The sequence below is a fragment of the Enoplosus armatus genome, chromosome 14 (assembly GCF_043641665.1).
Source record: "Enoplosus armatus isolate fEnoArm2 chromosome 14, fEnoArm2.hap1, whole genome shotgun sequence".
NCBI lineage: Eukaryota > Metazoa > Chordata > Actinopteri > Centrarchiformes > Enoplosidae > Enoplosus > Enoplosus armatus.
Genome location: NC_092193.1, coordinates 5,626,623 through 5,654,297, shown reverse-complemented (window position 1 = coordinate 5,654,297; position 27,675 = coordinate 5,626,623). Strand labels below are relative to the sequence as shown.

At 41.1% G+C, this 27,675-nt stretch overlaps 1 protein-coding gene across 1 annotated transcript; it reads left to right on the top strand.

Annotated features, from left to right (window-relative positions):
- Positions 1–795: 795 nt before the first annotated feature.
- On the top strand, positions 796–26,889 carry pigk (phosphatidylinositol glycan anchor biosynthesis, class K). Its single transcript, XM_070919581.1, has 11 exons — positions 796–861; positions 1,070–1,123; positions 1,257–1,348; positions 2,191–2,326; positions 3,318–3,429; positions 3,946–4,042; positions 5,656–5,773; positions 7,486–7,596; positions 9,355–9,527; positions 16,587–16,662; positions 26,675–26,889. The coding sequence occupies exons 1-11, from the start codon at positions 796–798 to the stop codon at positions 26,789–26,791; spliced, it is 1,152 nt and encodes a 383-aa protein (XP_070775682.1). The 3' UTR covers positions 26,792–26,889.
- Positions 26,890–27,675: the final 786 nt, after the last annotated feature.

The following is a 27,675-nucleotide window of genomic DNA, read 5'->3' as shown; positions in this document are numbered from 1 at the left end:
CACAGTATTGAATATTTTTTACACATTTTCCATAGAAAAACAAACAACCATATTTCAGGTCTCAAGAAAACACAATACAGTTGTACAATATAGTCAGTTTAGAGCAATGATGGTGATAAACTGCCTGATTTCAAAAAGGAAAAAAATCTATATTAATACATAAGCAGATCTATAGGGGTATAACATCAACTAAAAGTATCAAATTTTTAATAATGATCCTCTCATTTACTCAAATTTACTTTCTTTCTTTCACTTACAACTAGCATGTATGCAGTGCTTTTGTGTTTTGCATATACTGTATGTGTATCTGGGATTTATGTTATTATTACTCCCAGAAAAAGGTTTGATCAAGCTGTAATATATGATCACTTTATGTATTGGAAAGGATATATAATTGGTGCAAGCATGTACAGCAGTAGACTAAAATGAAATATTCTCCTGACCCATATTCCATTTTATTCTAAGTTAGAAAACAATAAATAATTGATGAAAAAAAGGACAAACTGACAGTGTTTTATGATCTACAGGCTATGTCAGTGACATCTTTAATTTAAAATGATTATGATGCTGAACAGCTCGGCCATAAAATGTCTTGGCATATGACCCTGAGGTAAAGCAGCGTACTGAGACCTTGACATGCTCCTTTTTCTACCATTTAAAAATGTATGATTTCTTTTCCATCCACATTCTTCATTCCGAAACTTTTATTTTGAAATGTCACTCCAGCGGAAGTAATTACTGGGCGGAGCCCGCGGTTTTCACTTCCTTGTTGCACACAGCTAACAGTGCTGCACAATGAAAATACTCACTATATTCAGCTTATTTAGCACATACGTGTTATCGAACAGCATTGACATCGAGGTGGGTGTATATTTACTTTACATACAGCTATGAATATGCAGCCAATTCTTTTGTTTTATGTTAAATGTAACGTGAAATGTTGTTTCCATGTTAGCCTCCTGTGCTGTCATGCTAGCTGTTGTGGTGATGAGCCTGGCTGCTTGTACGAGCTGAAACCAGATTAAAAAAAACCCATACATTTATTAGTTTTCCTCCTCTTGTTTCTCAGGATACCGCAGGGCAGTTTTTCAGCAGTGGTCATACTAACAACTGGGCTGTTCTAGTGAGTATCCATTGATGTTTCATCTTTGCAAGAGTACATGCTAATTGATTTTCTGCATCAATGATGGGAGCAGCAGAAACATGTTTGTGCCTGATAATCCGGCCTTTTTATTCCTCATGTGTTTGATACACAGGTGTGTACATCCAGATTCTGGTTCAACTACCGTCATGTGGCCAATACTCTGTCCGTCTACAGAAGTGTCAAGAGGCTGGGCATTCCTGACAGGTAACTGATAACATTTCTGTCCTTATTATGTCTAACTTATTGTGACATCTTTATTTTTAATGGTGATATTAATCTAGATGTACAGACAGGCATTGACCCGTTTATTTGCCCAAACATTTTTGGCTACTCTGCCTTATACAGGTTGAAGCTGTAGAGAGCAGCAAGAACTTAAAAGCTAAAAGCTCAAAAAATATCTCCTGTGTGAGTTAATGGTGTATTGTTGTACCATAATATACTAAATGCTGCTTCAAAGGCATTTTCACCTTGGCTAGAAAACAGCTAAAATAAGCAGCAATCAGGTACTTCTAAAAAAAAAATGTAAGAATTGTTTTTGCTTGTAAAGCACATACTGGACAAACCTTACTGCTTTTGATTGTTAAACATGCACATGCCACTCATTGTTAACATTATTCATTAGTGTCTGCACCACTGTGGCAAGAATCATATTATTCTGCACATTACCTGTTTTATGTTATAATAAGGTGACACTTTATCGAGTAGGGTTATTATCTTAGCAAAGTAAGTTTATGCTTCCCTCATTAACCAGCGAATTTTTAATTAAATGTCAAAGTTTCCTTGAGAAAGACATTGAACCCTGAGTTAGTTATTAAACGAATTCCTGTGTGTGTGTGTGTGTGTGTGTGTGTGTGGGGAAGAAAAAAAATTAAGTTGCTTTGGACAAAAACATCTGCAAAATGAATGTAATGTCACTAATAGTCACGCTAATGGTATTTAACGAGAATAGCACAGAACATTTGACAACATGAGTGCAGCATTAGTCCTTTCACTTATTTTGTAATGTAATAATTTTGAATGGCCTCTGTTATTTTCTCTTTTTCCAGCCACATAGTTCTCATGCTGGCTGATGACATGGCTTGTAACCACAGGAACCCCAAACCTGCCACAGTCTTCAGCCACAAAAACATGGAGCTGAATGTGTATGGTGACGATGTGGAGGTGGACTACCGAGGATATGAGGTGGGTTCGCATTGCAGTCAGGCAGTCACACACACACACACACACACACACACACACACACTGTAAAACTGTAAAAACGTCTTTCATAGCAAGTCAGTTCGGCTTTTTACAAGCTGTTTGAATTGCCTCTTGCTTTTCAGTGCATTTTCCACCAGCCTCAGGATTTCCAAAAAATATGTTGAAGGCTGAAAAATGCAGACTGCTCCACAAGGATAAAAAACATTTTTAAATTTAGTCTTTATGTATGTGTCCATTTAATGGAAAGGTCTGGTAAAGGGTTGTATAAGACTCAGATACTTTTAGTTAAAACGTGCATATCTTGCCAACTGTACAGCACTGGTGGAGACCTCCCATCTAGTGTTTCACCTGCTTTATAAAAACTGAGAACGATGTTATATCACTTATGTTGACTGATATTATACAGGTGCGGTAGGGAATTGGAGGGGTCTATGGTCGACACTGTCCAGTGTTTGCTCTGTGTGTTGTGCAGGAAATGACTTGATATCATATGCATTCTCAAATAGAGGTGCACCCAAGTGTTTTGTTTGTTATGGCAAGCCAGAGCCCCACTGGTGTATCCGCTCTTTATCACAGTTTGTTTTTGATTATTTACTTTGCTTTGTGCTGGTCTTTTTAAATATGAATAAATACCGCGCTGCCAATCCATGTTTGCTGTCAAACGGTAATTGTGTGCAAGAAAAACTGATAAAATTGAAGGGGGTGGGGGGAGAAAAAAATACAATTAGTAATTTATTTTCACAGTTCAATTAAAAGATAAGTATAGCAGGACAACAATATTTGCCGGTAACCTTATACTGACCCTACTGATGCAAAGTTTAGCTTGTGAAATGCGTTAGTATTTTGATTGGTAAAAGTTTTGACTGGTTAAATTGCTCACTGTCTGTGCATTCGATTAGAAGATGATTTATTACTTCCAATCCATGTTAGGTTATGAAAATCATTGCCATTTTGTGTCCTGTCCATGTTTCAGGTCACGGTGGAGAACTTCCTGCGTGTTTTGACTGGAAGGCTGCCGCCCAGCACTCCTCGCTCAAAACGCCTCCTCTCTGATGACCGGAGCAACATCCTCATATACCTGACAGGTAATTAGATCAAATACACCCTCGAATACTCCACTTACATAGTAAGAGTTTTTCTCATTGCGAAAAAGTAACAGGACTTCAGGTCTTGTATGGAAATGAGAAAAATCTCCACAAAACCATTAAGTTGGCCCAGACAGTAAAATGAAAGAAATTGACAGTATTATAATGTTTTTGTATGGAACCACAATCGAAATGCGAAATGTTTTTGAGAATCTGCACATTTTTTACAGGCTACCACAATGAGGAAGCTGTAAATTGATTACCTGCAACACTGACCGTTATCTACCACATATTCATATTGCGAGTCGTGTGTGTTTTTACACTCTTGTCATGTATTTTTAAAGATGTATAGTTGAAAGAGTCTTTAGCAAACCTTTTCTGCCACTGTTCTCTCTGCTGTAGTGCGCACTGCTGCCAGCGCTTCTCATGTATCTTGTTATTTTGCATTCTATATCACATTTTTGCATGATGAATTAGAGATGAATGAATTATTGATAACATGTATTTGTTTAACAGGCCATGGTGGGAATGGCTTTCTGAAGTTCCAGGACTCTGAGGAGATCAGTAATGTGGAACTGGCCGACGCTTTTGAGCAGATGTGGCAGAAAAGAAGGTAAATAAACTGGAAATTGACATAAAAATAAGATGCAAGTAGCATCAAATACAATGTTTATTCTACTGCAAGTCCACTTCACTTGGTGAGGGCCAATTATCTGTGCAGCACGTCAACAAATATTTAATGGCATGAAGCATGAAGCAAACAATGGACATGAACATCTTCTGGAGGAGCTTCTTTGGAAGAGATGAGCTCTATGTGTTGTTTTCTTTGTTCATGTGATGCAGTGCCTTAGGGAATTAATATATACGCTGTGTTGGTGGCACACACTTCTAATAGCCCTTTGTTCATCCACTACCTAGTGATTGTCGGTTCTCTCATTTACAACACTGGAGTTTGTAAGAAGTAACTTAACACCAGCTCAAAATATTGTTTCTGATTACCTCCAGCGGTTGAAATGATCTTCTTGCTGCAGTGAAGTAGAATTTAGATGTAGAGTGATGTAGATGATTTCACCGTGTACTGACCACACCCTCTTAGATATGTTTACAAGCACGCCTCAATATCACCGTTTAGAGGTGCAGCAAACAATAAACTTTCAACCATTAGAGGTCAGTGAAACAAAGCTTTTTGGGATGGTATGTTATTCTTAAACTATTGACATTATTATTCTCTGTGGGTTCATCACTATTAGGAAGCCCTTTCAAATTAAACATAGTCATTTGATCCATTGTTAATATGAAAATATTGATTATAACAGCTTTATATAAACACAGTTTTTAACAGAATTCTGTCAGCGTTGAAACTGTCTTGAATTTGACTGCTTTCCATAGATGCCTGACCTATTACAGGAATGTAACACATCATATACCACTGTAACAGCAAGGGAATTACTGTTCTACATATATTTACACATCATCTTATGAAGGATGGAATCTGTTGCTTTTTAAGGTGCTGCAGTGTTTTAATTTGTCAATCGTGAGACACTAAGTAAAAGTAATGAGTAAAAGCGGCTTTCTGCTACCAGTGTGTCTATTGTCCTCCGAACCTATCAATAGAGAGTGTCTGTGTTACAGTCAGTTACCTCGGGCTGCTAGATAAAAGCTTAGTGACGCCAGCTTTGATGCTGATGTGATAATTGCAGGCTTGAACTGCCAAATTACAGTCACCATAGAGACTTGGCCACCTCCCTTCATTGTCCCCGAATCACCTCACTTCAGTCAACTGGATATAAAAGTCTTATCATGTTTGTCTCAACAGGGGGAAGACGTTTAAGTGAAATGTCTCTTTATTAGAGGAAGAAAGGGAGGAAGGAGGGAAAGGAAGGAGGAACTGAGGAAGGGAGGGAGAAACTGTGTGCGTGGGTGTGTTTAGAGGGACTGAATGAAGCTGTTGGTTTTTCTTGGTCACCATGGCAACTGCAGTATGAAAAATGGTTAGAAGGTTTGTGTGGTACCGAGTTTTATTGGAACAAATGGACGAGAGATATACCAGCTGTGTCTTCTCATCAGTTTTGTATGAGAATGTACATGATCCTCTTTTGTGTGTGTGTGTGTGTGTGTGTGTGTGTGTGTGTGTGTGTGTGTGTGTGTGTGTGTGTGTGTGTGTGTGTGTGTGTGTGTGTGTGTGTGTGTGTGTGTGTGTGTGTGTGTGTGTGTGTGTGTGTCCAGGTATAATGAGCTGCTCTTCATCATTGACACCTGTCAGGGCGCCTCCATGTATGAGAGGTTCTACTCTCCAAACCTCATGGCTTTGGCCAGCAGTCAAGTTGGAGAGGACTCCCTGTCGGTGAGTTACCTGCCCTCATGTGGAAGAAATGAATTAAAAATCATCAATCAGGTCAGGTTTTCTAATAAGCAGTGTGGTGTGTTATCACATTGCAACTGAAGACGAAGCTATGTTCATACACACTCACCCCATAATTCAAATTATCCTTCTCCAAACATGAAGTGTGAAATTTCTGCAAACTGGAATATAGCCAATCCAAGTGTTTTCTTAATCTGCTCGTTTACACTTAAACAACCCTGGTCAACATTTAGTGTTTTTTAATTACATTGTCTAATAACACCAGGACTAACTAGCTCTACACTGCAATATAAGACAATGCTGCTTCTACATGGATCATTTCTGGCGAGGATGCTAACTTTGCCCGAGACATGTAGCTTTAGCCTCAATCTTTTAGCACAATATCACCTATGTAGCCATCAAGTGGACATGGTTCTTGTTTTAAAAAAATCAACTCAGCTGGAAACTTCAAAAAGTCAGAGTAAGCGTTTTCAACCAACTCATGGAACTAACATTAGCTTAATTAGCTGGATAGCTAGCTAGCTAGCTACAGCTGATAAGAAATGGCAGCAACAGTTTTCCTTTCAGCTGGTAAATCATCAGAAATGAGAATCGCTTGTCAATCTTCTTCTAAAATCACTCCCTTGTTCACTCATTCACTACTCCCTACATATTGGACACGGAATAGTTTACTCAATTGACACTGGACACTTGCCTGTAGTCATCACAGACAGGTGTTGTTCTATATCTATAAAATACATTGCATTGTGGGATTGTTAGCCGAAAGTGCCTTTTCCGTTTTATTGTGGAATTTTTGAGGGCAATACATAGTGGATCAACTTGATGTTACATACTCAAATACCATAACAATGTAGTCAGCCATTTTGAGTGGTAAACCTGTCACTGTTGCCGGGTGGGAACGGAATGCTCGACAGGCATAGCAACAGTTGCTGAGGGGGGTGGAGCTTATTGAATGGTCAATTGAACTGTAGGTTCTAATGTCCTCCATCACTCTAAAATTTTAATTATTAAAAAAATCATGACCTAGGTTTAATCACCTTTAATATTTTGGGTTTTGATCTCTGTACATCACTGTTATAGCTTGTCAAACATTTCTTTTCATAAACAATTTTTAATTTCACCTCACCACATACTTGTCCACAGGTTCCACAAGACACATTAAAACCGAAACCTGATGTGCTTTTGGCATCTGCTTCCTCTCCACATTACAGAATGACACCCATGTCACTTGGGGCAAAACTGGCATAGTTTGAAGACAAGTTGTCAAAATAATTTTCTTTTAGCGTCATTACCCAGAAATTGAGTGTTGGTGCTATTAATTTCCTCCTGACACCATCTCTGAATACAAAAGAAGCAGTGTTCTTCAACCCATGTCTGCAAATCATGAGTCTAAAAACTCACTCATGAGTGCAGTTACAATGTTGAGAATATTTCTGTTTGATCAGCAGCGCTAGGATGCTCCCCATTTATCCATTTGTCTATCAGTCACTGATCAGACTGTGATGACACATGACTGTTGCCTTGTTTTGATAGTCCGAAGAAAATTATTTTCCATGTGTCCAGTGTCTAAAAACAGGGAAGGAAGAGTTCTGAACCAAAACTAAAAAATGCCACCAAAACACCTGTGCTGATAAAGTGCTGCTGGATGTTGAATATTCTTTTTTTTTTTTTTTTTTCCTCCTGTCCTTTTCTAGCATCAGCCAGATTTGGCCATCGGTGTCCATTTGATGGACCGTTACACCTTCTACCTGCTGGAGTTCCTGGAGGACATCCACCCTGCAAGCAAAGCCAACATGAATGATCTGGTAAGTGTGTGTGTGTGTGTGTGTGTGTGTGTGTGTGTGTGTGTGTCTGCGTGCATTCCTTTAACTCAACAGCACTAGCGTACAATGCACACCTAAAGATGTTAGTGTTTGTGCACTCTGCTTTATATGTCATGTAGGTGTGAATGTGCACACTTAAGCAGTAGATATCTGTTTTACATGAACACATTGTTTTGTTTAATTGTATGTTTCTTTATCTTTATTTTTTTCTGAGTATTTACTTAAAGTTACAAATTTCGCCTTTATTCACTTCAACGGAGTGAGAATACAATGGTGCATAAACAGTTAATTGACTAAACGCTTAGTCGAAATACTCATCGATATAAGCAAGAATGCCAAATGTTTTTGGTCGATTCAGCTTCTCAAATGTGAGGATTTGATTATTTTAGGTACTTTACACTGACATGATTATCATTGGATTTTGGTCAGACAGATTTCTGAGAAATTGTGATGATTTTCTCAATAAGGATTAATTGATTTACCCAAAAAATATTTGTTAGATTCATTGTTATTAAGTAATTGTAAGTTGTAGACCAACAAAACAACAGATGTGTCCACAGGATACATTTTTTTCCTGTGGCAGAGTGGTGACGGTGAAAGCTTGGTACCTTTTTTTAATGGTGCGACAATCTGTCCTGCGCTGCCCTCCTCCTCTCTCTAGTGTTATAAAGGTTCTGGTCCTAAAGGAACCAGATGAAAGTCACACAGGGCTCACAGGACTCTGCACTTGAAGCAGAATGTCTGATACTGTGTTAAGGTTGTTGGCCTTTGACACATGTCCGCACTGACGGTGACTACATGCTGCTCCGGGCCATGGCTCAGTCTCAGCAGCACCTCCCTTTTCATCTTTTACACTCCTGTAGAGATCCACTAGCCCCAGGGACCACTCCTCATCCTCACCGCCTCTTCTTCCTCGCCAGGAGTTACAATCAAAACACCTAAAATCCTTACTATGGCACTCAGTCCGAGCTCAATCAATGCACTCTGACTAAAGCTTATTATTCTTTCCAATTTCCTTTTTCTGAAGATGCACTCTTTGTTCTTGTGCTATTTTGTGGAATCAAGGATCAATACTATGGATTTCCCACAGTTTTCTTTTTATAATCCAATCTCCGAATGCTTGCCCTTTAATGAAACAGAAATCGCCTCCACCTTCCCAACAAAATCCCCCACCAGTCCACTGTCTTTCAGGTCCTGTTTGGCTGACAGAGATAACGTTCACCTCGGTTTAATGATTTTCTTTTCTTTTCAAATGGAGAGCCCAGTCGGACAACACACTGACGAATCACACACACTTAAGAGGATTAACCCACAAGTGGTAACACACGAGGCAAGGAAAGATTTTGTAATTGACGATGACATGCACAAATGTCAGGCTTCATGCCTCTAATCTTCTCCACACACTGTCACATATTTTAACACCTCCTACTGCAGCTCTAGCCGCATTTGATGCTGCTGGCTACTAGCTGCAGCTTGCTGTCTGTGGTATGAAAAGTAGGAGATACAAACTCATAAACACTGTCTTGAGTATTGAATTCCCCTCTCTGCTGGCAAAAGTGACCGACACCATGTAATTAATGCTTTTCGCTGAAGCTCTTGACAGCAGCATGAGTAGATATTTACATTTACTTTGCTTTGGTTTTGTTCTAAGACGCCCAAACTTTGTCTGTGTGTATGCTGTTTTGCCTGTGTAAGTTGCATATTTCTAATACACTGCTTGTGTTTTATCTGTTTCCCCAGTTCAAAGTATGTCCCAAGAGTCAGTGTGTGTCCACTCCGGGCCACCGTACTGACCTTTTTCTGAGGGACCCAGGAAGCGTCCTCATCACAGATTTCTTTGGTAGCGTCCGCAAAGTCGAGATCACCATGGAAACCATCAACTTGACGGACACCATCAAGCCGGTGGAGCAGACGTAAGCTGAGTTTATTTGTTTGTCTTTTTCTCAGGTGACCGCATTCATAATGTGGAAAGCAGCTTTTTGAAGAAAAAAAGCCAAATCGGTCAAATAGTGTATGTTGCAGTCTTGGATTATCTGGATGTATTGTTTAAGTAAAGTTGCGAATCTCAAATAGTAGTCAGGATGCTTAAGTGTGCATAGGTTTCTACATGAGACACCAGTAGGTGTCTTCTCCAGGGTCCTAAAACCTGACTTAAGGTAGGCTACTAAAGGCCATCTGAAACAATCTCTCAACAAGGCTTGACAAATCAGTTTCTACCTTTTTGAATATCTTTTTACTTTACCTTCATACTACCTAATAATATTTTTTTAAAGCCCAAATACACAGGGAAGAACTGAAAAACATGTAATTATATTATAATCTACTGCAAATATCATTACAATGCAAGTAATCTTGGGGGAAATGTGTTACTTGATACATGATGTGATTTCTGAGGTGGATTAGAGCCTGGAGGTAAAAACCTTAATTGAGGTCAGCTTCTCTTTGTTTTAATTGAAATGCTGCAGGCCAAATTGTTTTTTATGTTTGTTTCCCAACTAACTAGACTTCGATTTCTATTTAGAACATCTCACATTAGTGATATTGATTTCTCTACTAATGGTGTGTTGAGTGGCCTGTTTCTGGGAGAGTAAACCCCGCAGTGGATGACGTTATGACTACCCTGTAGGTGATTTAAGACCTGATTGTAAAAAGGCCGACCAATGACATGATCGTTTGAGGTAATAATATACCTCATTTAGATAGTATTTACTGCTATTTATGATCACTACCAGCACTAAATGCTCTATTTCACAGCAAAGTGAAGATCATAATTGGGTGTTTTCCTTGTCTGGCCTCAGGCTATAATTCAGTAACTCTTTGTAAGTGGTATTGAGTGAGCAGCAGTGTTTCTGATGGATTATCTGTGGCGCTACCCTGTGGTGATCTGCACAAAATGCATCCAAATCAAATACAGTACATTATTTCATTGCATCAGGTTGACGGATGCTGTGATGAATACATTTGGCCACTAGGTGGCTGTAGAGAGCCGTCAAACTCTTCAACATATTCTGCTCATTATCCTCTGTACCTGGTGACATTTTCTTAGCTTTCTCATATTCGCCAGTTCCCAGACACACTAATCCTATAATAAGGACAAACACCAGGGGTTTGATGAAACACACAGCTGAAGCACCAAAATGCAAACAGTCCTCCATATATTGACTCATTATGCTGCGGGTAAAGAATAGATTGCGGTGCTCTACAAACTGTTGTGATGGAAATTAAAACTTTATTCATGATTACGCTTCCCGCTTCTATTAATTTCATTAAGCTGGGATTTAATTGAACCACTGGGAGGTATTATAGTCAAAGAATCTAATGCGGTTGGCTGCTAATTAGTAATTAGAGGCAATTGCCATACTGATTTTAGTCATCGGCTGTTTTGGCCTAAGGCTAGTTAGTCATTGCGCACAACTTCCCCTTTTACTTTATTATTGATAAGGGCCAACACATTCTTCTGCTCACCCCCGATGGAACACAGAAGCGCACCACCGGTGCTATCGAGCTGGCTATTGCCCTAATTCAGTCCTAGAGAGAGACGTTCTATCTCCAATTCTGATGTAAGAAACTAGCAATCCCCTGATTCATTTGATGTTTAATGGAGTTTACTGATGCAGCAAAGAACTAGTAGCGTCTTGCTACTTTTAAGAATGATAGAAAACGCTATTGTGAAAGTTCAAAGATATTAGGGAGGCTAACGACACTTTCCGTCATTTTGTATATCGCATTACAGTGTGTCGGTAGCACTAAGTGCTGGACGAGATTAATATTGCATGGGGAGGTGGGTAATAAAATATTTTCTGTGCTTCTCATATATCTGGACAGTATTTTAGGTTTGGTATACAAGGATATTCTGCAGGAAAACCATGATGCTTATCATGCTTGTCAAATAATGTAATTAATGTTATTATTTATGCAGCTCACTAGACATGATAACAGTTAGGCTATACAAAGGCAGAATAGCCATGGCAGAATCACCAGTAAATTTACATTTAAAATTGCCCAATTTATAATCTTACAGGGTCTTGCTCTCGTAATGTTTTCAACACTGAAACGGTGTGCTGAGCTGATGAAATTCTGCAGCAGAAAATGCAGCTTAATGCACAAAAACGCAGAAATACAAGTGTCTCTCTGGACTTTTAAATTATGGGAAAAATCCAGCAAGTGTGTCTGAAATACAGTTAGTAATTGGGGCTGTAATTATGTGGGATGAAACATCACACATGCGTTCTGGATGGGATTACGAGCAGCGGTGAAATAATTAGATAATTAATTATTACAACTATTTTGACGATTGATTTATCCTGTCAGACATTCGCTGTGAGGATTTGCAGCTTTTCTTTGTCATATATGATAGTAAACTGAACATCTTTGGGTTTCAGACTGTTAGTTAGATGAAACAAGCAATTTCAATTTGTCACCTTAGGCCCTTATTAATTATTGGGCGTTTTACACTTAATCTTTCAATCAGTTAATTGGGAAAATAATCGGCGGATTATCAGTAATGAAAAGAATCGTTAGTTGCAGCCCTGCTTACAGTAATCATATGAATTAGGCTTTTCTTGGTTAAATCCTTTCGCCAACACATCTGGATCATCTGGAAAAAAAAGAAACGAGAGACACTGGATCTTTATGAGACCCCTGTCTGGCCGCCACCGGTAAAGTTAAATAATAGCGTTTCATAAGAGCTGAAAATGGGTTGTAGTGAGCTGCGTGTGTTCCCACAGAGAAAAGATCACAGATGTCCTCTGAAACAACTTGTTATTAAATATAGTGCTGCTTTAATCCACTTTTGTCAGCTCATTCGACCACTCAGACAAGTGGAGGAGGGTATTTTAGAGAAGATGGGTACATGTGTGTTCAATCCCGTCTCCTACTCGTTCTCTTTCTTGCTTTCCCCTCTTGCTCTCTTCCCTCTCTTGTTCTCTTCTCTTGTCTCGCCCATTTCTGAACGGCCGTTTTCCCTCAGAACAGGCTCTTCCATTAAGTGAATTGCACTTGATGGAGAGGACGTTTTAATGGACCCCCTCAATCCTCTTCATTATACATAGGCTTAACAGTGTAATGACATTGTGTAGTTACTCACTTCCAGCCATAGGAGCTTGTTGACCAAATCATGCCTTCCTGTGGGTTACAAGGCTCCCTGGATAATAACAAGTATCAAATTAAAGCTAAGTTCATATCCCATTGAGTTGCAAAGTAAATTTAATCTAATTTGTGACCTGCAGTGCTGGATAGAGTCTACAAAAAGTACTTGGGTCATTAGTAGAGCAGATGTTAAAAGGAAATTTGTTTGACCTAAAGATGGCAGCTGGAGACAGCAGTGATACCAGAGCGGGAGGTTGGGAGGGGCAGTCACATCCATTAGAATCAGCTGAGTGGATTGAAAAATCCTCTCCAAAAATCTCCTCATGGAAAATAAAGTGGAAAGTGGTTTGAATTGAATTAGAGCTCATCTCTTGTGCTAAGTGAAAAGGGGAGGGTGGGAGGGGGGGATGTACAGTGGTGAGACGTCGGTGCTCTTAGTGACATGCTCAGCGGGCTCAGCAGGAGATCGTCTCCCTGCCTACCAGCCCGGCCTGTCTTCTTTCTTTCGGTCTCTTCTCCTGTCTGTCAGAGCAACTTCTGCCCTACCGCACAGACGTGGCGGGAAGAGAGAAGGGGCAGAGAAATGGAGTTGAATAGAGAAGGGATAAAGACGGGAAAATAAAGCAGGAAGGGCATGGGAGCAAAAGCAAAAGTAGCTCAGAGAGAAGAAAGAGACAAAGAGAACAAGGAGAACAGGTTGCCTCACGCAGCAAGTGGTTGGAGGAGAGCCATGGTGGCTCACAGGGGGATATGGCCCACTTTGTCAGCAGCTGTCTGACCTGAACTTTCTTTGATTAGCCAAAGACAGCCACTCAGTTGAACCTCCACTCAACAGTGACCTTTTAGCAGAGACTGTTCTTCCTGACTCTGCATCAGACTGTGATGTTGGAGACAAACAATGGAAGCATACAAGCATTTCAAACCTGCCAGTTTTGTTTCTTTGCTTTTCTGTTTTTAGTCACATGTATTTCTATTGAAGCTCTGTTACAACATAACTATGTTAACTATGTCTTCTTGTAAGTTTCCTCTGTTATGATTGTACAAGGTGACAAAACAAACAGAAAATTTTTGATAGAAAAGTTTTAATTCACCACTTATTGGTGAAGATTTCCAACACTGAATAAAGCAGACACTGGAAAGTAATGCTGTGGTCAAGCAGAGTAAATCAGCCAGTAGCAGCCTGTTGAGGACATTTTTCTGCATTGTACTTGTCATTTGCAAACCCAACTTTTACAGGACACAGCAGACAATATTTTGTACTTTTGTTACGGTCAACAAATCCCACACAAAGACCAAAATCAACAATGGTGTTCTCTGCGTCTGAATACCAGACTTTCCAGACTCTCTGTTTCTTTCTTCCGCACACCCCTTCGTACTGAAGATGTAAATCTTTAAAAAACCAGGTCACAAATATAAAGTTTCATTTTTAAAAAGGCTCCCTAATAAAGCCGAAACCAGCTGGGCACTGTAGTGTTGAGCAAAATAAAACAGGAGTACATTGTGTGTTTGTTTGGGATACTATTCTGAGACTCTGATATGGTGCTCTAGTGAGTATTAAGGATAGTGTTTGTGGGATTGACTCAAAATAAACCACAGTGCCTTTGTTCATGCAGTGATGGAACATGTGACCCGGTGTGTCTCATTAGTGCTTTTTTTAATCGTTTTTGGGCAACAATGGAAGCAGGAGAGCCCTATGACTGGATAACCAGTTCTGGATCTGAAAGGTCACAGGTTTAATACATCGGCTCACATTAACTAATGTCTATCCATCAACTGCCATGCAGTGACCTTTTTCAGTGTCCTTGAACAAGACCCTGAACCTCAACTTACTTCATTAATATATGTTAAGTCGCTGTAGCTCAGAGCAATAGTTTAAATGTAACTGGCTTTATTTCCCACAATTCACCTATGTTTTAGGATCAGCTTTCCTAAAGCAATGAAAGGCCCAGAAGAGTCCATCTTTCACTTTGAGAACTGAGCAGAGTTTCATCCTTACATCAGATTATTCATCTTTGTATACCGGCCTTGGATACAAGGATACACATGCAAAGTTTTCCAACCAGGTGTCGATAGCCTTTTCTCTCCACACATACTCCGAAAGTCTGTTAGTTGCTTAGAAAACACAAGTAATCAGTTAAGTCTTTAACGTTCTCTCACTAAGATATGCCTCTTAAGTTACTACGTTGTAGTGGTAGACTACAACTCTTAAATACAAATGCATGGTTTCCTCCGCAACCCAAAGGTTTCTGTTTTTTCCTTTTTTGATGTGTTTTAGAAAAATCTGTCACAAATGTCAAGCGTACCACCTCTCACCCAACTGACATTTGATTTTGATCTGCTTTTACACATCAAAGTTTGTTTACGGGTCTCGGGGAGTACTACTGCACATGTGAACCAAGTTGTATAAAGCCTTTTGTGGCTCCACAGGAAGCTGCGTGAAGTCTGATGAATTGACTCAAGTGATGTCACTTGAGTCAGCGTCGGTTGGGGCGGAAGACCACAAGTTTGAAACTGAAAAACATCTGGTGGTGTGGAGTTAGAAAGAAGTGAGCTTACCAGACTTCTGTAGCTCGCTCCTCATCTCTGCTTGAGGCTAGCGACTAGAAGCTACATTAGAAGCTACTAGCATAACACACCAGAATCTCTCACTAAACTGTCGATGGCTAAGTTGCTATGATGCTATGATGCAAGTTAAGAGTGTGTGCAATAAAAAAAAAAAAGAAAAGAGTAGTTTGGCTGCATCCATTTTTTTTTCAGTCCATAGTGAGTCAGACGGTGTTACAGTGAAATGCGTGAAGCTGAGTTTAAGAGAGAAGGCTACATCATAACCATGTTTACATGTTTATCATAACCACCCAGTGTTGGTAGTACAGACTGCCTATTTGGATTATCTGAGGAAGATTGCACAAGTTTGAAACACGTTGCAATCCAGAGTAGCTGCCACTGCAGGCCTCTTTTTGTCTTTTTTTACTGACCCTCTTGGGAAGCCTTTTTTTCACAGTTTTCTGTGGATTCAGGTGATGTGGTGCCACATTTAAAGCTGAAGTGGAATGTTTCTTTTGTATTTCTTTTAACTGGCCAAGAGCTACCTAGATGACGCACCATCACTGCTGTTGGGTGTTTGTAAAATCTTAGTGGATGAGGTGCTGTGGAGAGCTGATATCTGCTGTGCAGCATTATGAACAAACATTAGCTGCATGTGGTTGTTCACCTGTTCAACAAATGCTACACCAACAAATGCTAGTATTAAAGTTGACTCTGAAGCTTCCTCTAATGTTCATTGATTGTTGCATTGATGTTCACTTGGGTTTTAGCAAAACGAACCAAAGTGCAGAGTGCACAGTGGGTAGTTAAGGGGTGCTGGGAGTTTGGAGCTCTACTAAAACCTCTAAAATTGTTACAGTAAAAAGGTGGAGAGTGGGTTGCTCAAAAGATAGATTTTAGGTGCAGAATCCCTATAAAATTGTGTTTTCTATGCTTTTTTCCATTTGTGTTGTCCTTTAGAGTTTTGTAGTGATACACAGGGGATCCTTTCTGATCCACATCCATTATTGTTAAGATGATTTTGACTCTTTTGAGTCCACAGGATGATTTCTTTTTCATTTATCAAGAGGAAAAAATGGGTTAATTTGCATGAATTTGCACTGCATATCATTGACTCTGCTCTGAAATGATCTGTCAATCATACACCTCGGCTGCACACACACACACACACACACACACACACACTGCCAACAGAAACACTGGAGTCTGTTCCTCTTCCTGGCAGATTTTCTTCATCACTGACTAATGGCGACTCGCGTAACAAAAACGTAATGTTTCCAAAGTGCAGTTTACTTACTTCGGGTAAATGCCAAAAGGATGCTGTTTTGTGTGTCTTTCAGTGCTGTGAATGGAGAGCTGCAAAAAGAGAAGTACTCGTATGTGGACCAGCTGCCAGTGTCTGAGATCATCCATCAGGTGAGAAACCCATACGAACACCAGGGTCAGTTGGGGCTACTAAAAAAAAACAGGCCCATGGTAATGTAATTCACACATTTCTAACATCCGTTTGTCAAAGTTTTCATGTTTGTCATCTTTTTATGTCTTTTGCGTAGGCAGCCATTTATTCATGCTCCTGTCTGTTTGTTATTCGAAGTGTGTCCACGCTCGTCCTTAATTTGGACACAGCACAGAAAGTTATGTGCAACATCCACCAACAGATTCTTTGTGTCGTTTCCATGGTGACAGCTCTAAGTGTGAAATGCAAGTGCCTCCTGGTCTCAGTGTGGAGGGGCCACCGTGAAATCCAGCAGAATGGATAGGCAGGATTGTGGCGAGAAATTGTGCATTCACCTCATTCCCAAATGGATTGTGGCTTTCAGTCGGGCCGACCTTCACAAATGAACACCTATTCCTCCTCATTGCACCTTTAGAACATGTGCTCTGCATTCAGAATAGACTGTGTTGGGTCCTGTGTCGTTCTGGTAAGATTTTTCCATTATGAGCCTATTAAAAATACTATTTCTGTACTTCAACTTGTGCCTCAGAAAAGTAAATACATCACATTAATCTTTGCCACAGGCGAGAGCAGACATTGGTGTTGCTTACATTTGGGCTTCAGCTGCCTCTGAGAAACCTATACTTAAAAATCCTGTGAGTGGACAAATTAACGTGACAGCCAGTTAATCAGGTTTGTTGAGACTGTGTCAGAGAGGTGTTATTTCAACTCAACAAATTGTTTGAGCTGTAGCTGTGTTGGATTTCACTTTGACAGCTTCAACAAAGAAAAGTCTGCATAAAGGTTGTTTTTATTGCAGAGTTTTTTTAATGGATGGCATGTTCTTGTACAGGCGTTTCTGTTATTGTGTCCAGCCCCTGCCTGTGTATACAGGGTACCAAAATAGAAGCATCAACCAGAAAATAGTTTGTATATTCTAAATGAAATCAACCAACATCTGATCTCTTGTATTCTCTGCCCTGGTGTCAGATTAGTTAAAGCTCTAATCAATATTTTTATATTGACAATGGATCAAATTTCTACTTGTATATAAAAAAAGTGTCACTTGTAGTGATGAATCCACAGTGAATTATGTCCCACCTCTACAGTTCCCCAAAGCTGGTTTGTGTTTTAGTGTCTTTCAGCTCAATGTTTTGTTTTTTCAGCTCGCAGCTTTATGTTTTGAGCCACTCTCACGGCTCTCATCAGCGTTGTTTTCAGCTGTTCTTGGCAATAAATGTTCTGATAAACCCACTGCGCCTTAACCTGCCCAGCACCAAACGGCAGACAGACAAAGTCAGAGAATAGCAGGTGGACATAGTGGAGCATTTAGCAGCTAAAGAGCCAGATATTATTCTCAGGAGTTATTGGAGAGCAAAACGGAGATATAAGAAGAGAGCGAATATTGCTTGCATTCACCAAGTTGATAAAAACATAACTCCAAATGATGATGTTACTCTGTCAGCTTGAAGCTAACACATTCGCCATATCACGATTATAAGGACGATAATATGTCAATAGTAGTATGTTCATTTAGAATTATTTTGTTATTCTAGAAACGCAAATTACCGTTTTAAGCCAATAAAAAGGACCATTTTGACTACAGAGCTGATTCCATCCCAACTCAAGGTGTTTTTCAAGAGTTACATCTTTTATACAGTAGGTCTTAGCCATAAGCACGCTATCTAAACCTCATGTCATCTTGCGAATGCCTCCTAGGGTTTAAGACTTTAAATGAAAACAGAGGCACTATTCAACATGTTTTCACTGAGGAAATGTGACAATTTAGCAATGATTTGTCTCACTTTAAATGCTTAAAGACAAGTGTCAAACCTGATTTTAGAGCCAAAGCAGAGGATCAAAGCAGCTGTTTTGTGGGGTTTCCAGAGCAATGGTCACCACTTCCCTTCCCTAAAAAGAAGTACAAATGACACATTTGCTGTTTTTTATTAGTATGGAGGCACAGAGGCATCAAAAGTCAGTCATTTGTTGAGGATAGATGAACTGCTCCTGGTTCAGATTTCAATGACTGTAGTAGAATTGGAGTTGCTGATGTTTGATTTGATGTTATACGTCTCCACTATGTAGACGGATATTAAGCTACTGGTGTTGATACAAAAGGTCAGAGCCAGCTGAACCGTTTAAGTGGTGAAGAAGAAAAAAAGAAAAAAGAAAAACCCTGAAGTTTCACTGAAGGATCCTCGGGTCCCGCTGCTGGAAACATTGCTGACTGAAATCGACTTTGGTGTGAACAAAGGAGTTACAGTCAGTTGGTCCAGAGAAATGAAGCTGACCACAGGCCTGAGCCCTGTCAGACTCTTATTGAGTATCGTGATGGGAAATAGGAGGGGTCTCCACGTCCAGCGGCACTCTGGGAAATTGATTGCTGAGGACTGACTGAAAAGCCTGGCAAACACAGGCAGGTTTCAGAACGACTGCCCGCTGCTCATATAAGAGTGCCCCATAAACTGTCCGTAATTTTCAGTCCACAGAAGCAAATCACACTACTGAAAGCTCGCACGCTCACTAACACAAACACACCCCATTAAGCCTCCGCCGTCTGCTACTTGGCTTCATATCTTGGCTCACTCTCTCTTTTGTCTCTTTTTTCCCCCCCGTCTATTCATCTTTATACATCTTTTTCTCTCTTTCTTGTTTTTCTATCTACCCCCTTCCCCTGCTCTTTTTAAATGCACACACACGTACAACACACAAACACACTCGTCAACCCGATGACCCCTGCCAGAGATTTCGATTATCGGCTAGCACTCCTGCTGGGTTGAAGATGGGAGTCCTGACAGACTGAGTCATCTCTCTCGCCGTAATCCATCTGCACTGCAGCAGAATGACCAATGTCCATAAAGCCTATTGACAGCTCTCGTCTTTTTGATTAGCTGTCATATTGTGCGCAGTGCTCTCTGAGATATCTTTGTCTTTCATGCCACTGTGGCTGCGGCCTTTGTTGTCGCTGATCAGATGTTTTCATCTGAAGAACTAGATGTGATTGAATCTCATAAGATTTGATGTCTAAAATATTCCCAAGTGGTCTGTGGCTGATTTCAGTCGCGCCACCAACAAAAACAAATCTTCTCTCTCCGTTGATCTTCTAAGAAAAACATTTTCCCGTTTGCCAGTAGACCAGGCGACAATTTGTAAATAGAAAAGTCATCAGAGTGACTGACAGTGGATATATAAGGCTCTGCTGTATGGTGTCTCTATACAAACTTCCCCTGAATGCTTACTTGGATGTGGGCATGTGAGGAGTTTATTAATGCCCTGTCACCGTTGGCAGTTGTCTCGCTGGTAGTGACAGGGTGAGTCCCCTCCTCCTGCCACCTTCCCTTCCCAACCTCACACATTTCGTCACGTTGCCAACACCTAATCACAATATGTTAAGTTCTGGAAATAACTAGAAGGAGCCCCCCCCCCCCTCCCCACACACTCTGTAGTGTATTCTACTTTTTTCCTCCCTCGCTGCTGTGAGTCCCGGTCGCTGGCGTCAAATTGTTATTTGTTCTTTTGCCAGCTTGACGCCACACCATATGGCTCCAGAGAATTGAAAATAGAAACACAGAAAATTAATGCTTTGCCTCCCTCTCATAACTCGCCAAATCCCCCTTCCCTCACTCAGCCTGCAACACTGACACTTTCCAGTAGTGGATGTTGGGATTGTGTGGATCACCGGCCAAACCCACTCCGACAGGCTCTTCCATTTAATCAAATATCAATTAGAATTTGCTTTGCTGTGTTGCTGGTGCTCGATAATTACAAATGATATTGTCTAGAAAAGCAAAACATGCTTTATGAGAGAATAATGCGCCTGCTACTTTGACTGTTGCAGCGTTTGCAGAGGGCTTAAATGTCGAGGCAATACAGTGGAGTTTTCTGGAGTGCACAATAGCTGTTGTTCTGTCATCTGGCTCCGCACACATAAATTTGCTGCAGTTTTGACCTTGGAGTGCCAGTGTTTGGCAGGGCGTTTCAGACCTCCCTCAACGACCATTAGCATCCTGCGTGGCCATATTAATTAGCTCCAATCAATCAGGTGGGAAGCTGTTAATTGATTTTACTTGTGAATTGAATACGCAACACAAAGCGTGTGTAGTGGAGGCAGGCTGCTTGAGTCTAAGTCCCTGTCCTTGGCAGTAGGATGTGAATGGTTCTGTCAGTGAAGGTCAGCAAACACTTGCTTCTTGTCTGCTCCTCTCTCAGCTGTTTCGCTCTTCTCTCCTTTCTGTGCCTGATATTCTTTTCTTCTCTGCCTCTCGCACGTCTGTTGAAGAAGCTGCGTCCTTTTTCGTGGCTTTGATTTCTATCCAAGGCTATTCATATTGATATTTATAGTAGGTATTAAATTATTAATATTCGTTCAGGGCAGTGTCAGTTAATCATTTAAGCAGTTTGTTGGTAGACAGAAAATTAACTATTTTGATAACAGAGTATTTGTAGAAGTCATTTTTAAGAAACAGTTCGACACATTTGCTGGTTCCAGCTTCTTTTCTCTAGTTTATATAGTTGTAATCGGAATAGTAGTATGAATGAACACCACAGAAAGTTTGAACAAAAACACGTTGTAAGTGTGGAACTTCTGGCAGAGCTGTTGTACTGGGTTGCATTAGATTGTACAGGTGTACCTGGGACCAGGGAGTCTATATTAGTCACAATCATTTAATAACCACATTTAAGGGATCCTTATCAAAACTTTTTGTTTACTATAAAAATAAAAATCGGTCAGGCTACATTTTATATACTAGACGAATGATCAGTTAATAAAAAAAATTACGTTTTTAAAAGTTTAATTTGGTGGAAATGTGTAGTTATCACCCCCTTTTCTCTGACTTTAAGTTGCCGACTTCTCTTCCATTGTCTCCCTCACTTCCCTCTTGACATATGCTCCTCTCTCTGCCGGCTGTGCTGACGTTGCTTCCTGTCACAGTCAATCAATCTCCCTTTGCTCTTCCTTACCCAAGGGGCTTGCACTTACACACACACATATATACATGCACACACACACACACACACACACACACACACACACACACACACACACACACACACACACACACACACACACACACACACACAGAGTCACAGTCACGCACACCTCTGCCTACCATTGTCACGGAGGTCAACTGCCCCCCAACGGCCACAAGCTCCCAGTCGTCTCTGATGAACATCTCCGGCCGGGCTCTGCCTCGTCCTCCAGGTGTTTACAGCTCCTCTTCTTGTCTTCCTGCCGGCCACTTTGTCACCAAGGCTGTAGCTGAAAGTGTCCCCACTTTGTTATGTAACACAGATCTGATGAGTGTAGTGAAAGCAGGAAAAAAAAAAACATTGAATATGTGATTCGGACCACATTTGTGCTGTTTGAAATCAGTGGCTGTGCAATGGCAGTCTGAACTGTCAGATCAGTATTCATCTGATTATGACAACGTCTCGATGGGACAGATCACTGTTGTCATAGCTCTGTGTCCGGTTGACCGGAAACATGGCGTATCACAACTCAAGCATGCTGTATAATTTAGTTGGGATTTGGAGAGATGCCTCTGTTTCAGCTAAACTAGAACAGACGGGTCAAAATCGACCAGCGTTCGAAACTCTGAGGATTCGGCTGTGTCAGTAAAAAATGAAGAGCCTCAAAGCAAACCTGCAACCATCTCTGCTTTTTATCACGTTCAGGATGGAGGTCTGTCCAAGCTAATATCAGATATTGTTACACAAAGATATGTTAGATGGGTTCAGTTCAGTTTTTAAACTGATCTAATATGAATTACTGTGATTGGCCAGAATCTCCTGTCACGGGCTAGATTTTCTGAAGCCTGAAAACAGAGCCATGAGGAGGTGCAGAGGTCTAGTTTCCTCTCACCCTGGCTTTAAGTATCCAACAGTCAAATTTAAAGTTAGGAAAAAACTTTCTTAGTAGAGTTGCCCCCCCCAAGTCGACTCGTATTTTATCAGTCACTGCACTTTTTTTAGCTCCATCATTGTACACACAGCAACACAGCATAACAGCATGCCTGTAAACCTTTACAAACCGAGTCTTGTCTCAAAATGACCCAACTACAAAACTAACTGTGGTGAGGGGCACGGCAGCCTGACAAGGAGCAGCGTGGCTCGTTTTTTGTTTGCTGCTCTGAGGCTCTCAGCGCCGCTGCTGGTGAAGTCAGCTGAAGTACTTTTCAACCAGACGCTGGTACAACTACCTCTACTCCCATCCGGTGTGACTGACACACTGACACTGTGGCTCACAGGGCTGCCAGCTGCAGGAGAGAGGATCCGTAGTGCGCTAAGATTTTAACACTGAACCAAGACCAGGATGTACACTTTTTATTTCTATGACTGTGTGGAAATTTCCTGTTTTCACGTCACAGATGACAAACAAAGGCATTAAAATGCGAGTCTTTTAGGTGAGACATGAGGTATGGTTTGATCAGATTTGATTGACAGTGGCCTGCCAACATGAGCGAACCGACCCACGGCCGTGGTCAATCCTGATTGGTGCATGGAAGTACATGACATCACAACTTGACGCTTTTCCAACACTCGCCCATTTCAAACCAGTGACAAGAGCACTGAAATTTCTCGTGTGAAATGACCGAAATTCTTGCGACTTTGGCAGAAAATAGTGTGTTCATGTTGGCTCCCATCATTCATGGTAAGAAGCTGATTGTGAAAATAGGTTTTTGGGGCCTTTAAAGCTATTTTCGGACTAAACGCCCACTTTGACGTCTTGTATTCTGATATCAGACAAAGGAGACCAAAATCTGCCTGTCGTCTGAGATGTTTCCTGTAGTTTCTCTCACTCTCTCACAAAAGCACTATTGAAAACGTTCCTTTATAGTTTGAGCTTTGTGGTCTCTGCCGCTCACCGATTGTCTGTCAAAGCACTGATATCTTTCCACCACATAGCCTGCAGCTTGGTTTCTGTCAGACACGGTAGATGTAGTGAATGTAGGAAAGGTGGCTGTGACCGGACGATCGACCCATTTCACAACGTGACTGATGTGCCACAGCTCCTCAATGAGCCTGAATTTAACTTCAGTCTTCTTCTGATTCCATTTCGTATGTGGTCATTGCCAGACACTGTTGGCCAATAAAAAATGAATATAAGCAGAAGATACTAGCTAATATCAGCCTCCAGACCTGACTCCTGTCCAACACTATGGCTAGCCTGGAGCTCTGGGCTAATGTGTGCTGTGCAAACGCCTCGCTGTCTCTGCTTTAGCATTCTGGATGGCAGTGGAGCTCTGTTGATTTGACTTGATTGAGCTGTTAAATAAATTTGGACTCAGACGTAATCCAATTTTCATGCTGTCCTCAGTCTTTCTACATTAGAGGTTGGCAGCGTCGTCACGTAACCTGGAGTTTGGATTGAAAAGACAGCCTTGAGAAGACCGAACCCTGCACACAGAGGCATGAGTACACAGCCTCACACAGTTTCTGAAATTAACTTTTCGCCTCACTTACCAAGAGCCGTTAAACTAATAACAAATTACAATAATGTTCACCAGCCAAAGGAATTAATGTTCATTATTCCCAGAAACATATCATCAAGCCTGTTATTTTAAGACTGCTGTATTATGCAGTGGGTCACGTTCATCATCGCTTCCTGTCCACAAGCTTTGTGATGCTCCTCCTACACAAAGCAGCATTATCTGTCAGCCACTGAGAAGCCTGTTTGGGACAGAGCCATTGCTATGCTTTGATTTGATTGGCTGAAGGACAGAGAGTGTACGGTGGTCAGCAGGGAGAGAGAAACAATATATATAAATGAATATAACTGCGTTCAAATATCACGGTCTCAGCTACTGTTGTTGAGATTTTAGCTGCCAGAGAGACATTTTACTGGCATTTGGTGCTCAATGGGTGGTAATTTCAGACACATTTAATGCACTCTACAGTATGTGCCAGGAGTCCACTGTTCATATGCCAATTCAGCTGTTCTCAACCTCTTATAAAAATTATAAAAATTCAGCAAATTATTAGATGTCCACTTGAGTTTTACAGATCAATTTACGCATAAATTGCAAGGCAGTTAAGACGGTTTCAACACTGAAATGACATCCAGCCATCAGGAGTAGATGAAATATTATTCTCTCTGCACTGCATTTAACTCATTAGAATCACTTATTAAACCTATTATTATTAGTATTGTTATTTTATAGTGCTTATAGAACCAAAACACTGCCTCTAAATCCTGAAATTTCCTTCCAGCTTTCTATTGATGTTCACATAACATAACTGAACTGTGCTGAAGTTTGAAATACTAATCTTAGGAGGAAATTAATTAATTTGGGAATGCTGTTGGCTACTAAAACTAAATGAGGGCTACTTGTGTATGAATCAGAATCAGAAATACTTTATTGATCCCCGGGGGGGAATTGTACATCGGCATCGTACATTGCATTAATACATTTTTGGCCATTATAGGGCAGAAAAACTCTACAACTGGCAGACAGATTCTGACATCCTTGGCTATTAAAGTTGCAATTAGCGAACTGCCCTCTAATCATACAGCCTCTGCTTCTGACCCCAGCAGAGAAGGAGCCACATTATCATTCACAGATGAAGAACAAGTTTTCTGCACACCAGAAAAAAACAAAACAGTTATGGAACAACTTCAAACTTCTTGATTGCCTGCACTGAACGAGCACCTGACTGAATTATACTGCTGCGTAGAGGACTTCTGATTTTCTAGTTGACAAATATTATTTGTTTTTAAGTCGTATTTCGATGAATATGTTAGTGGGCTGTTAGTGACATTTTCTTTTTATACTCTGTGCTACTGACACATGTCGATCGGTAGGATCTATTTTAGCTCTGCTCTGGTATCAACTCCTGGGTCAAGCTAGATGCTCCACTGTATCCACCACCTCGTCACTAACTTTGTCTGCCCTTTGTTAGGACCTGAGAAGGTGGCATACATTGGGATGATCAGATCCTAAGCCTAAAAACATGTAGAGCTGCATAGTGAATTGATAATTCTGCATTATATTGACTCTGAGGCTTTTCACATTCACAGGTTTCATTAGATCCACATGCTGCATGACGGATGAATGCGTCTTGTCTTATGGCCGTAGTCAGACTAAGTTTGTGGGTTATAATGACCCTGGACTGGGCTTTCACACCAGCGTCTAATCCTCCAGGGCCTGTCAGTCTGCTGTCAGCCTGCCTCCAACTCCTACTGCAATGTGTGTGTGTGTGTGTGTGTGTGTGTGTGAAGCCGATATGGATGTACTTCAGAAGGAGTAAGTGCACTCTGGGTACTGTGGTAGAGACACGGATCTCCTGAGTATTTGTGTAGCAGCTTTACTGTGCTGTACGTCGTCCTTACATTGTGTGTACAGTTTGGGACTCAGGCGGACTTGGAGGAGTGCGTGCTGTGTGTTCATCCTCTTTGCCAAGTCTTGGGGGTTTGGCTTTTGGGGATGCCGTTTCTGACTGGTGATTTTTTGACTGGATAATGGCAGCTTGTGTAGCGAGGGATAACAGAAATCTCTTAAGTGCGTCCTCACAGCCTATCTATAGCTTTGTCGCCAGCGGAGGAGTTAGGAAGATTTTTTAGAGGTTAAATCTCATCTCTCCGCAGAATATTGCCGCCGCATTAGCATATAAATGTGCTCCTTGTGAGATGCATGTTTAATACGGGGGAGATTTAAAAGTATAATCATACACAAAGTGATGATGTGGCAGTGAATGGGACAAACACAAGACAGGGGAGGTGTACTGATGAGCTTTACCACCCGCTTGTTGTGTGAACCTTTGTGTTCGTGTGTGAGACAGAAGATAGCGTTCATAAAGTGTGTGAGGAGATAAAGTGAGTGTATATGTGATTCTGTGCCTGCCCGCCTGTGTGAATGACAGAACAATCAGCGGTGGCCTCAACAGGAGAAATATACACACTATTACTAACCTGCAATCTCCCTCCTGCTCCCCTCCTCTCCACTTTCCTCCCCCATACCCACCTCACCTTACCTCGCCCCCCCCCTACAGAAACCAAAGCAAAAAGACTGGCATCCTCCTGATGGCTTCATCCTGGGCCTGTGGACTCTAATCCTCCTGGTGTTTTTCAAGACGTACGGCATGAAGCACCTCAAACACATCTTCTGAGGCCTCAACGTTTACGCTGCTGGATATCTGAGGATATTGGTGGCAGATCAGGAGCTTTTACTGAAGGGATATTGGAGGAAAGGTGCAATTTGTGACGAAAATGGAAAAGAGATATATGGCAACACAACTGCTTGCCCAGAAACTGCTTGATGCAATTGGTGCCTTTTTTTTTTTTCTCTTTTGGATGATTGCTCTCTACTGATGAAATGTAAACAACTGTGTATTATTCCAGATGGGAGAAGGGGACAAACACCTGAAAGTCATGCCTCAGATATGCAAAGCCCCAACTCTGCATGGGCGTGCCACTAGAAGTGCGGCCATTTTTATGTGTTCTTTTTGACAAGGACTTCAACTTCTATTTTTTTTTTTTTGTGTTGAAACTTCTGTTTTGTCAACCCATTCCATAATTGCCTTGATTTGGTTAAAAATGCACTGACTTGAGTCCGCAGATAAGAATTTAATTTATTTTCGAGAGCGCGCTGCTCTGCATATTTCAGCAGGAGCCTTTTTGTTTAAGTGCTACTCGGAACTCTGCTCGGTCACAAAAGGAAAATGGTGGACGAGGGCCGGCTGATTGGCTGTGAGTGGGCTGTGGAGAGATTACTATTTAATGTCTCCCCTGTCCATATACATTACACCCCTTGACCGTCATATCACGCTCGTGAAGGATAACAATCGCACATAATCCCATCTCGCATGATGGACCCATCCACTTTCCCATTCACCAAATTGCCCTCCCTGTGGAAACATCCATTAGCTCCCCAGCCATGTACTCCGCTGTACTCCGCTGATTGTATTCTGGGTGATGGACAGCTATTTTCCCCGGCCATTCCACGTCTCGCGCTACAGCAGCGATAAGTGAGTGATAACCTAGTAAGCCGCCG

Excerpts from the sequence above, each read along its gene's own strand:
- pigk (XM_070919581.1), top strand. The coding sequence starts at position 796 with ATGAAAATACTCACTATATTCAGCTTATTTAGCACATACGTGTTATCG. Across the intron at positions 4,043-5,655 it reads CAGATGTGGCAGAAAAGAAG|GTATAATGAGCTGCTCTTCA; the intron begins GTAAATAAACTG and ends GTGTGTGTCCAG. Across the intron at positions 7,597-9,354 it reads AAGCCAACATGAATGATCTG|TTCAAAGTATGTCCCAAGAG; the intron begins GTAAGTGTGTGT and ends CTGTTTCCCCAG.